This window comes from Quercus lobata, chromosome 10 (assembly GCF_001633185.2).
Source record: "Quercus lobata isolate SW786 chromosome 10, ValleyOak3.0 Primary Assembly, whole genome shotgun sequence".
Lineage (NCBI taxonomy): Eukaryota > Viridiplantae > Streptophyta > Magnoliopsida > Fagales > Fagaceae > Quercus > Quercus lobata.
In genome coordinates, this window is record NC_044913.1 from 233942 (window position 1) to 247409 (window position 13468).

General features: G+C 34.0%; 1 protein-coding gene across 2 annotated transcripts; it reads right to left on the reverse strand.

Annotated features, from left to right (window-relative positions):
* Window positions 1-1760: 1760 nt before the first annotated feature.
* LOC115963953 lies at window positions 1761-6643 on the reverse strand. 2 transcript variants are annotated; one of them, XM_031083214.1, is made up of 4 exons: window positions 6484-6643; window positions 3975-4817; window positions 2886-3044; window positions 1761-2326 (listed from the first exon to the last, which is right to left on the reverse strand). In XM_031083214.1, the coding sequence occupies exons 2-4, from the start codon at window positions 4809-4811 to the stop codon at window positions 2051-2053; spliced, it is 1272 nt and encodes a 423-aa protein (XP_030939074.1). In that variant the 5' UTR covers window positions 4812-4817; window positions 6484-6643; the 3' UTR covers window positions 1761-2050. The 2 variants fall into 2 exon arrangements, with proteins under 2 accessions (XP_030939074.1, XP_030939073.1); XM_031083213.1 differs by having other exon boundaries at window positions 3975-4831.
* Window positions 6644-13468: the final 6825 nt, after the last annotated feature.

Below are 13468 nucleotides of genomic sequence, written 5' to 3' on the forward strand. Positions count from 1 at the left end.
AATGGGGTTCAACATCTGCATTACGAAGTGGCTCAATGACATTCCAAGCATCTCCCTCTAGTATAATATTCTCATAGCCTTTACTAGCAGTAAGTTTAATGGCATTCCATGTTCTACCTTCCCTCACCAAAGGACTGCTGGGAACAAACTGGTCAAAACCATGCTTGTAATGTATTGCCCATTGAATCTCTGCTTACAAATGCTATTGTGGTTTTTCCTCCCTTATTGTAGCATCAAAGTTCAGTTTAATCCAATTGGATGGAGGCGGAGACCAAAACGCATCTTTATTTAGCCTCATGAGTTAATCACTCCAAGCCCGCTTGTGTTCTTGATAAACTCTTGGGATCTGCCTAGCAAGCCCCGTTGGATTAATTTTAGTCCCTTCAACGTTTCAACTCAACATCACTACTTTATTCACATTACGTTACACACTAACTTTTCCATGTGTCTCTGTGTTCTCTATTTCTACCATCTCAATTCTCAATTAAATCCTTGTTTTTCTATTTTTATCAACATCTAGAGTCTAGATTATAGACTAGAGAAGGGGTATATATTGGATTGAGTATTCCTCATTTCTCTGCTGCCCTGCCCTTTAGCCTTTTCTTTTTTGATTTTTCTGCCTTTTCTTTTCCTTTCTTTTCTGATTTTTTTTTATAGGTTATTAATTATGTACGCTAAAGTAACATTTTTAGAATATTAGTATACCTTTAACGTAATGATTACTCCACAAGTATAAGTTTTTAAGAAGTGTGGTGGATAAGGGTTAGGATTCAAGTCTTCAGAAGGAGTTTCACACACCCACAGTTGCACACATCAGCATATTGCGCAATTAGGAGTGCAATTGGTTGTGTCCCTAAAATTATAAATACAATAGTGTTTTACTTTCTCCTTTCACATGAATAGTGAGTCACACTATAAATTTAATTAATAAGATCTACCAATATGTAAGATGTGGAAGTACGACATTATTGTGCTCTCAGACTATTGTATAGTTACTTTCAATTGTAATACATAATTTGGGGTTGTTAATAGGTATGCTAAATGCACATGTCAAAAAATATAAAATGTTTAATTATGTGTTGCCATACACGATTTTTAATAAAATAGTTTTTGGACCAACTACATGTATTTGTTGAATTAAGTTAACTTTGATATCGTATCTCTAACCTAAGCCTCAAAAGAATGATTGGATTTCATATTTAAGGATGGTTGATTTGAATGGGAAATGTCTATTACACTCTACCATATTACACACAACACACACAATTAGGCTTTAGAATTAAAAATGTGTCTTAAAGTCACGATTTTAGTTCAAAACTCAAGATTTCAATTCAAAAGTTTTTGAACTGAAATTGTGACTTCAATATATGATTTTAGTTCAAAAAATAATGTGTACAATGTTTGCAATAATACTTTCATTAATTTCCGGCTAGCTCTGCTTTAATCCTCCTCCCTCCCCCTCAATCTAAACAGGCCATAAGTGGTGATAGGTCCGACAGATATAAATATCATTTGAGAATGGCTAGAGATAAGAGATAATGAGGTTGATCGTGAATGACAAAGAGCCATTTATGATGAGGGCTAGATCTCCACTATGTATATACCTTGAAAATAAAATTAAAAAGACTTTCATGACATCTGCAGCTACATCATAGAAAGCAATCCAATACAGAGGGAGAGCAATCACGAAAGAAGAACAAGAAGAAGAAAGACCCATAACAAGAACTTGAAACCACTACTTCAAAAAGTTACACTACTAATTGTAAAATTTATTTTTATATATCTAAAAGGTGGTGGACCCTACATATATTATACAACTAGTACTCTCTCTCTCTCTCTCTCAGTGGGGACTAGGCACATAAAGTATTCATGGAATAACATCACAATTCATTAAGAATCCAGCAGCCTTATTTCTATTGACATACTGCTAAGCATTGTTGAAGAAACTTCACTATAGGTGAAATATAATTGATCAACGCATCCATCGATCCTTGTCAATCAGACTGCCGCTTTATTTATTATCATTTGCATTCTACATCAATGCAAATGCTTATACCTTATTAACTTTCTTTGCAATTGGAACTCGTAGGGAAAGCCTAGGCTTTGGCAATTGTTCTGCAACCAAAATGTAGAAGAGCCCCATGACTCCTGTGTGCCTCTGGGCGCTACTGTAATTAGATTCCAGAATCAGAGTCTCCCCAACGTTTATCTTCACAGAGCCGGGTTGAGGATAACAAGTGGACATTCCTACGATATAACCAGCCTCATTTCCTGCTTCCTTACCTTGTCCATAAGTTGGTATTGAAGAACATAAAACCCGTCCATCCTGAAACTCCACACAAAAGCATGAGCAAAAGAAGCTTTTACATTATTAAACTCCTCAAAATATGACAAAAAGTTTCACATAATTTTCACAGATTTGTGGAACTAGATGATTGAAAGGAAAGATTAAATCAAATGACTAATCCCGAGCTAGGGGAACAATTAAATTTTGAACCCCAAAAAAAATGTATATAGAGCATATGCAGATCAAGATGAAGTTCATAGCCTAATACAACATGAGATTTTGTCGTGGATTATAAAATATCTTTACAATAGGTTATTCAGTGTAACTAAATTAAAGAGATTCTTGCTACAAATCCAACTATCTAGTTGATGTCATAAATATATGGAGACATAAAGTACGGAGAAAATATGAGTGCGTGTGAACTACTTTTGCTAGCTTGTGAGAGTGACAATTCCTGATACTCGCCATAGAAGATCATCAAATCGGGTAAGTCGTATGATATTCCACAAGAGATCATTACTGACATACCAAATAACAAAGAAAATTAGAAATGTGGCACTCATATCACTACAAACGGATAAGGTAAGTGTTGAATCACCTCTCCATAAAGAGCTGAACCGATACCCCCCGAATGTTGATGGGCCACACCGTAGACGATATAGCCACCAGTTGGGAAAACGAGGCTTATCCTTTTGGAGTCAGTGCACCTATTATCAGCCATACCAGATGCACTACAAGACTCAACGTCATACTCAACCTGTACCAAAGAAGTTCTGTTATTGAGTCTCTTAGAAAGCGTATGGAATTAACAAAAAATACTAACAATGCAATAGAATACAGATCGGTCGAATGAAATTTGAATTTTGTACGACTTCTTGATTTTTGAAACTTATGCTTCAAGATGATTAAGGGTGAGATGTTAAAAAACAGAAAGCTCACTAAGATGCAGCCATAACAAAAATTTACTCATAAAAGAGAGGTGGAAAGCTCAAGTTCACAGGAAATGGACACCTATTCCATTAACTTACATTATTAAAATAAATAAAAGACTAATTTGTAACTTTCTAAACTCTGGAGAACAAGTTGCAATGAACATATATTTCGCGAACCAAAATTGTTTAGAGCATCAGCATCAAAGAATGCTATGCTATCCTATTTTACCATCTCAAAAAGTTACTTTATCAATTATACCATACCATTTTACAATACACCCTACATCAAAAAACTCTATTATTTTACTTTTTCATTAAAATATTATTTTTTAATCTTTCTTTATTATTTCTTTCACATCATCACTTTTTTTTAGCTAAGCATCTATTCCAACGGGTGGAGAGAGAGTGGAATAAAATATATATTTTTCTTTTACCATTGTGCTACAGTACAATTCTAAGTTTAGAATTGTACTGTAGCACTATTGCAAAAAAATTTGCAATAGTGTGGTTTAGCATTGTTTGATGCAAGTGTTTTTGTCCTCTAAAATGTCAAAAATGCCTTAAATATGACTTTAGCATTTTTCAATGCTAGTGCTCTAATATAGCCAATTTTAATCTAATTTCTACTTTCATATCCTTATTCAGAAGAGTATGTGTGTGTGAGAGAGAGGGAGGGAGAGAGATCAGTAATTACAAATACTGTTTATATCAATATATCAGGAGAGTATAATATAATTGTAGAGAAGTTCACTTACATGACATTCATGTTCTGAACTTTGTCCTGTTGAATTGTCCACTTGTTTCCAAGTATCAGTGACATCCAATATATAAATCTTGACAGGCACAATAAATTCATCCCAATCAATCCACTTCACCGTATATCTCATGTAAAGGTTTCTCTTAGCACCCTCAGAAACTTCTCTCAATCTGCATTGAGTGTGATCATAGCAGCATCTTAAACCTCCTATATAGTCCGGCCTCAAGGGCCGGTCATATTCATCCTTTGAAACGTTATATAGATCACACCTGCATTCGGTGCATCCCAACTTATCTTCCACACCCCGAGTATCAATTGCATGGACATTAAGCATCCACCCCTCCTCATACCCTGCAGGAATATCAGCAGGATTACCAACCTCAATTCCATAAGGATCTGGTACATCTGTGTTTGTTCCTCGTGTTTCAGATCCAAGGCCATAATACTGGCCACCAGAATTATTCTGGCATATTCCACTGTTCCTCACAAGAATACGATCAGGTTGGTTATGTTTGGGGTCATCTTGCTCAGGATTTGTTGCATTTAGACGTTGATAATATCTTGCAAGGACCCAGTGGTGGAGATAAGTTTCGTGAAGAGGGACAGGATGCCCTGCTTCATCAACTACTTCCGCATTGAAACCCTTGATAGCAATATGACCTCTTGGGAAGTCAATATTGTAGTAATATTTGTTCACCACTGATCCTTGATCCAGCACAAACTTAGGGGATAGGAAAATTGCAGATTTTATCTCAGGATGTCTATATTTCCGGAAAGCATGTGAGCAAGTTGCCAGTAATAGTATTGCCAACGCAACTCGAAAACAGTGAAGCATGTTTTTCTGCCCAAAACAAACTGTGTCATAAAATAAAACCAAAGATTGTCAGATGATAAGCTCAACAATCATCTCTAAAAAAAAAAACAAGTGAAACCCACATATAATGTAAATAAATAAATAAGACTACGGATCCATTGGCTGGAGGGATAAAAAAGTGGTAAAATTTTACTATTATGTGATAAAACAAAAGTAATACATTATATTATTATTAAAAATTTATGTATCAATGAATACTTCATAAAAAAAAGGTATAATAAAAAATCACAAGAATTTTAAAAATCAAAACTGTTTTCTCAAAATTTAAATAAATAAATAAAAACTGGCGTGAAAAGAAACCTAAATAAATAAAGAAGAATGTGAACTTCTTGAACGTGGCTAGGTTAATAGCCAAGAGAAAAAAGACAAAAAAAATTTTCAATTTTTTGAACATGGCTGGGTGAAGCGCGAATGAGCTTGTGAGCGTGGCATTGGCTAGTTCAATTTTTTGTTCAAAATGGAAGGTTAATTTTGTCCAAAATGCCAATGAGCTTTCGCTCTTCATTTTCATTCTTATTTTCATTCCGAACTCACTAAAATTGGAGTGAAAATAGTAGTACTCCAACAATTTTCTCCCGTCCTCCTTTCAACTAAACACCCTTCCTATCTATTTTCTCTCCTATTTTCCACTTTGTTTTTTCATCATCCCAAAATAACTCCAACCAAACATAGCATAAACAGTATTAGGTAAGTAAGCGGTACCAAAAGAGAGCATGAAGGAATTAAACAACTTGTTTGTCTCAGAATTGGCAATATCAATCAAGATTATAATTATCATTTGAAATTGTGTCCTTCCTGCAGTCCGTTTCTATCCATGTTAGAGGAAACTAACAAGAAGAAGGAAATCACAAAAAAGGCAAGGGCCGAAATTATCTATATAATATATTAGATTTGTGTAATGAACCCAAATCGAGTGCAACAAGTCCAGCTCAACCCAACTAAGAAGGACATGTGTGCAAATACCAAAGCATGTGTATGCATGGATAATATCAGGAACAAAGAGCAAGACAACCCCAAGATTTGTTTGTTAGTCAGTCACCAGTTGTTGTACAATTAATTAGTAGGGTAAAGAGACAATCTTGAGCTTTTGTTGATGCAAAATCCTTTCTAAGCTCTCTTCCTAATCACCCTTTCTTGACTACCTCAAATGAAGTAAATTCTTTTATTTCCAACACACTTTCCTATCCTACACAATGGTTGACCGCACAACGGCCCACGGCTATAGAGAAACAACTAAAATTGATAAAAATATAAATGGGCAATTAGTAAATTAAATGAATCTTGATGTTGATGCCCAAATTACATGTGGGTTATTTTGAAATACTAAAAAAAAAAAAAAAAATGGTAATCATTCGCAGAGAAAAGCGAGCGAACATTTGATATACTCTGTTTCTCAATTAAAAAGAAAAAAGACAAAAAAACAGAGATATACTCTGTACGAGGAAGGAGCATGAAAACATCCCTCGGGTGTAACTATTTCGACTCTAAATACCAAACAGACAGGCATAAGGATTAAAATGATCCATCGATCCCAGGTTAACCAATAAGCTGATTTATTGAATAGAATTGGATCGGCGTACCATTTATGTAAAAAAAAAAAAATAGTGAAAGAGAGAGAGGTGAAAAAGCGTACCCAATAAAAGAAAAGGAACCAGCCAATTCCAAAGTACTTCAGATTACAGGGAACAACGGAGGAATTCAAAGGCTTTGAAGACTATATATAAAATATACATTGTGTGTGGACAGAGCCCTTTGGACTTTGGAGCCTGGTATTTTTCTCGACTCTCGTTTTGGAAATGGAAATGATGAGGCCACTGCTTACGCATGTTACCGTGGTATTATTTACTTTAGCCCAACTTTGATAACATACAAGTTTAGGAAAACGACATGGCGATGGCCTAAGCTATGACATATTTAGTATATTACTATTATGTGCCCGTTTGGTTTGAACGTTTTACTGCGTTCAATGTTTGCGTTTTGGGCATGGGATTCACGCTACAGTAAACGCAGTAAACGCATCCTTCTTCTTTCTTTTTTTTTTTTTCACGTGTTTCAGAGTGATGCGGCTACCATTCATGCACTGTTGCATGAACAATAACCGCAAATGTTGACTTTTCCATAGTGAACAGTGATCCGTGTACTGTTCACGGACCCACAAATTCCACTTTTCATCAACTTTTTCATTAATAATGGGTCCCACGGTACTATTCACACATTTAAAAAATATTTTGCTACAATGTTTTCAGTTTTAATTTTCAGTTTCAGCAAAAATAAGCTCAATCCAAATAGACCCTATATGTCAAAATATTTTTCAAAAATGCATTATTTATATTCAATTTTCATTAAAAAAAATTCATCAATAATGTTTCTAACTTTTACTCTATTTTTGAGGAAAATGGAGTTTCTAGTATGGACTCACTAACCCCGTGTCCCGTGACACTAATAGGTGATACCATAGGTGCCATTCAAGTACAATGAAGCGTGCTATTACTTGAATCTCACAACTCATGCAAGCACCTATGATAGGGAAATGTGGATTTCTTACCACTAAATACTACTGTAAATGAACCAAACTATTTATAAACAGCTCAAGCTTGATTTGGGAAAAAGCTTTGTTTGTATTTATTTATTTTTAAAAAAAGCCAAGTTAAATCCTTAAATTTAGGCTCGATTACTAAATGAACCAAACTCAAACATAATAGTCAAATTGAAACGGCATTTCTATTGTAATGGAAAGGCTATTTGATTATGATTCTTATTCTTATTCTTATTCTGAAACTGATTGTGATCTACTAAGGAGGACTAACAAATACAAAGGCAATTACAAGGACATATATGAGAACACAACTAATTTCTATAAAGGAAAAACGAGGTTTGTAATTTTGAGTTTTTTTTTTCTTTTTTTAATGAACATGAGACATAATAGTCATACAGAAGAGAATGCAGTTCAGACAAAACTCATGAATATATATAGAGAGAGAAATGATATGTCCACAACATTTTTACAACAAATTCTCAGCGGCAAGTTGTTATTGGTTGTTATTGTTGAGAGAGAGAGAGAGAGAGATGTTATATTCACAACATTTTCACAACAAATCTTAAGTGACAGGTTGGTTGTTATTATTAGGGCAAAAAACTAATCTCAGTGGTAGGTTTAAATTTGAATTGATAACAACTAACCACCTATGATTTGTTGTGAAAATGTTGTGGACATAGCATTTCTTATATATATATATATATATATATATAAAAGAGATAAGTTCAAGTTACACCTGGTGTAACTTGACAAGAGTTACACTATTTGTAAACCGTAGATTTGTAATTGATCTAACGGTTAAAAAAATAGCATTAAATGCTATTGGTTTCCATCTCATTCATAATTAATACTAGCATTTTCTCTCTCTCCTTAATTATTGTTTTTCACTTGATTAAAGGGATACTGCCATTTTTAAGAACTTGCATTTCTATACTTGGAAAAAAAAAAAAAAAAAAAAAAAAACCATACAAAAAAAACGGATGTTATCAACTGGACCAAAGTTCATTGGCATTTTTGTTTTTTTTTTTGTTTTCTTCTTTGGTTACGTTTAGATTTTTCATGGAAATTATATATGCCTCCAGTTATCAAATCTATATCAAATCCTCCAGATCCAATATAAGGATATGAAGCTTGGTGGTCCTTAGCATATTTTATTTTGTGTTTGTGTTATCAGTAATCACGTTCATAAGGACTTAGACAAAGGACAAGGATCCCAAGTAACATAGTGATATAGTTTGATGCAACTCTTCATTGGTAATGAAGTAGTGCCTTTTCCCACAGAGTCGTAGATTTTAAGCAAACAGTTTTTAATCGAAAGGAACTATGTACTTAATTCTTCATTTGTTGTAATTACTTCTTCTTCTTTGTTTCCCCCATTTATTTAAAACCTCATTAAACAACACTTAGCCATTTATTTATTTTTAAGGAGACAAGATATATATTCACAATTGATAATACTATAAAAGTATGACCGGCTTAAAAGAAAGAAAAAGAAAAAGAAAAAAAAAGTAGTACGAACTCAACCAAAAATAAAAAAAATAAATAAAAAGTATTGCAAATATATTTGTAAAGTCATTGGCAAAAAAAGGAATATATGTAAAAAGTTTTAAATAATAAATAAGGAAAGAGAAACAAAATTGCTATTAATTAATTGAATGAAGAGTAAGTCAATTAGCATTTAATGCTATTTTTTTAACCATTAGATCAATTACAAATCTACGGTCTACAAATGGTGTAACTCTTGTCAAGTTACACCAGGTGTAACTTGAACCCATATATCCATCCTTATCGAACAAGGTCTCTCTCCAAATTAGTTTGGAGAGAAACCCTTCAAAGTTCAAACTCCTCATATATCATTTTACTAAATGTAAATTTTGAAAATTTAATCATTAGACTGCATTTTTTTTTATGTTCTTCACACGCATGTCAAATTTCATTCAAATCGAGTTTTATTTACTATTTGATCAACAAACTTATATTTTATGTATAATGTTTTACCACAAAAAATTGATATTTAAACATGTCATTGATTTTATAGCTATTAATCTTTGATCTTCTTGAAATTTTGCAAGCATAGATGATATGATAAGAACATATAATCTAACAGTTAGATTTTCAAATTTCACATCTAAACAAAAGATATAAAAAAAAGTTTGAAGGTTTTTTTCCAAACTAATTTAGAGAGAAACCTTTTTTGAATGTGGCAATTTTGGTGGCCAAGCTCTTTTGCTGACTCGGGGAAGGGAAATGGACGATTTGGTTTGAGTTGAGGTTGATAGGTCATGTGTATAACCCTTTTTAGATTTTAGTTTAGGGAAACCTCAAATCTCAAATATAGTAATTAATTTCAACAAGTCAACATCATTACTTCATTCACATTACGTTACACACTAACTTCTCTATGAGTCTATTTGAACCCTATTTTCACCATCTCAATTCTCAATTAAGTCCTTATTTATTTATTTTTATCAACCTCTAGAGTCTAGACTACAAAAGAAGATATATATTGGATTAAATATTCCTCATTTCTTTGATGCCTTGCCCTTTAGCCTTTTCTTTTCTAATTTTTTTGGCCTTTTCTTTTCTTTTCTTTTCTTTTCTGATTTTTTTATAGGTTATTAATTTGTTATGTTAAGGTCACATGTTTTAGAATACTAGTGTACCCTTAGCGTAATGGTTACTCCATAAGTATAAGTTCTTAAGAACTGGGGTGGATAAAGGCCTAAGGTTCAAGTCTCCAAATGGCATTTTACACACATATACACTTAGATTAGGTTAAAGTAGATTTCTATCTTAGATCTAAAAAAATTAATTAAAAAAAAAACAAAAAAAAAAAATACTAGTGAACCTTCCCATGTATAAATTTCATTCAGTTTGGGGCCTCTTGTTTCAATAACAATCATATGGTCATGCCCATTTTCACACCCAATTTCACTATTCCTTGACTTATTATGCGATTGTGAGTGATTGATTAAAAAGTTATGGGTCCATGTATATAGAAATGGGCAAAAAGTGTCTATTACCCACAGTTGCACATATCAGCATATTGTTCAATTAGGTGTGCAGTTAGTTGTGTCCCTAAAATTATAAATACAATAACGTTTTACTTTCTCCTCTCACATGAATGGCGAGTCACACTATAAATTTAATTAATAAGATCTACTATTATGTAAGATGTGTAAATACGACATTATCATGCTATTAGACTATTGTATAATTACTTTCAATTGTAATACATAATTTGGGGTTATTAATAGGTATGCTAAATGCACATGTTAAAAAATATAAAATGTTTAATTATGAGTTGTGTACGGCACTGTGATACCCAGGCCCAGGTGGGCCTTAAATGCTGACTCAACAATGTGGCCCATGGCATCAACCTCTTTCTACCTAAGGCCCCAACCTGAGCCCATAAAGGCCACAATCCCAGGCCTCATATTACCCAAAAGCCTAAGGAGTAGATAATCTCAATTAGCACGCACCCTATTTCGCCGCCCAGGCCCTGCTCAGCAAACCACATCCCCAGTAAGAAGAAAGGCGCTCGGGGATACCATCTCTTGTATGCTTAGCAGTGCCTTGGGGAATATCGCTGCCGAGCATATCTACTGAAGTGGGAACCATTTCCAAAGCCACTCTCACCACACCCCACTCCCACCTAAACACCCACTTACAATTAACGACATTGGACCTCCTATTGCACTAACCATGGAAGTGATCATAGTCTCTCCACTAATTTTGGGCTATAAATATGAGAAGTTAAAGGAGAGAGAGGGGGGATGGTCTAGAGAGGGAGAGAAAAATTCGTTAAGTCTTTGTGCCGAGAACAACCCAAAGTAGGAAACTCAAGCCCACAATACAAATAGATTGTGAGCCTAAGTGAGGCCCAACCCAATAGCCTTGCCTTTGGCGCGTACAAGTTGCAAAATACAAATTTTAATAAAATAATTTTTGGACCAACTTTATGTATTTGTTCCTTTTTGAAATTAAGAATTAAAGTAACTTTGATATTTTATCGCTAACCTAAGCTTGAAAAGAATGATTTGATTTCATGTGTTAAGGATGGATGAATTGTATTGGGCAATGTCTATTGCACACTACCATATTACACACAAAGCACACCCAATTAGGCTTTTGAATTGAAAACGTGTCTTAAAGTCACGATTTCAGTTCAAAACTCAGTATTTCAGTTCTTAGAGAAAAAAGGAATGGTAAATTCAGTGACTGAGGTCAATTATTGCTTGGGATTTGGTAAGAGTATGGAATTTTAGAATTTAGAGGGATATAAAAGAAATTGTCCTATTTGTAAGGTCAAAGTTGGTATGTCCAAAGATATAAAACATATACATGCACCACTTAAGCCAATGACTTGTGGCCAACTATATTATATAATTCACTTACTCTTGTCATTTTTATTAAATGTATGACTTTACTCACAAGTGTATCCTAATATTCATGATTGTGATGACATCTCAATTTTACACAAACAAATATGTTTCTTCAAATGTTCCAAAAACTTGAAAAGTTATTGGAACTTCACTCACAAGTGTATCCTAATATTCATGATTGCAATGGCATCTCAATTTTACACAAACGAATAGTTCCAAAGAAAAGTGCACTTGATACTGGCAGTCCTTAAACTCCTAAAACACAAATCCCGTCCCTACATGGTCCTAAAAAATGACATTAACATCATAGGATGACAAAAAAATTTATCACTTTTTTCGACATACCATTCAAGGCTTGCACATCTCTAAGTGTCTATTTGGATTGAGAGGGGAGTGGGGGAGAGTAAAGGAGAGTAGAGAAGAGTTAGCCGAAAATTAGCCAAATTGGCCAAAAATTAGGCTAATTTCTAGCCAACTCTACTTTACTCCTCCTCCCTCCTCCTCAATTTAAACATATCATAAGTGGTGATAGGTCCAACAAATATAAATATCATTTAAGAATGGCCAGAGATAAGAGAGGTTGATGGTGAATGACGAAATGTCATTTATGATGAGGATGCTCTTATCTATCTCACTGTTGTCGATACCGTATTTTGTCCGACCCCGATTCACGTATCAAAACAAATGCCAAAGTTCGAAAAAAGAGTGGTGCAAATTGAAAGTTTCATAGCCAAAAAAGGGTAATAAATAAATGCAACATGATTGGATAGTGGATCAAAGGGTTGCAACATTTAAAATCCCTCTAATAGCAATTAAGACCAAAAGCCCCAACTAGGTATGGTCAAAAAGTTGACTTTTTGATCGGATTGAATTTCGGATCATCTCGTAGGTCATATTTTTCCCTTCAAAACGATGGTTCACGGGCAAAAATCAGAGTTAAAACGAATGAAATATCAACATAACACTAAAACCCTAATTAAATGTTTCACTTTTTTCCAGGTCAAACAAGCTGTTTTTGGATCAAATTTTCCCGAACAACTATTCCAATTGGGAAATAATTGGAGCGATCCATCTAAACTAGCTTGAAGTATGAGATCTCGACCACCTCTCACAAAAAGGGCTCGATGATATCTGCCATGGATTTGAAGGAATAATTTTTTTAAGGAAAAACGTCACAAGAATTTCCCACACTACGTCACCTCCCTTTTGGACGTGATATCTTGACAACCATAGCTCCAAACTCGCAAAGTTAGAACCTATGGAAACTAGAAATCTAGAGATTTGCAGGGATATAAAGTTTGAAGAAATCGAAGTTCAAAAAGGCCTCCAAACAGTCGCGCAAAGATCAGACCAGAAACCAGGAAAAAGACAAAATAGCTAAACTTGGTGTACACCATCACATAGCCTCCCATTTTTCTTGTATCTCTATAAATACCCCCCCCCCCCAAATTTTTGTAAAAAAGATAAAGTTTGGAGAGAGTATTTGGAGGAAAAAAATATAGAAAATACTAGAAAAATTAGAAGAAACTAAAAACCCTAGAAAAATTCTGAAAAATTTTATCTCTCCTCTCTTTAGGAAACCCAACACAAAAATTCAGCCCCTCTCATCTTTATTTTAATCATTGTGGATAAGATGTAGGGATGGTGTAGCCCATCCCCCTCTTTCTATTTCTTCCTATGTAAACATCATTCATCTT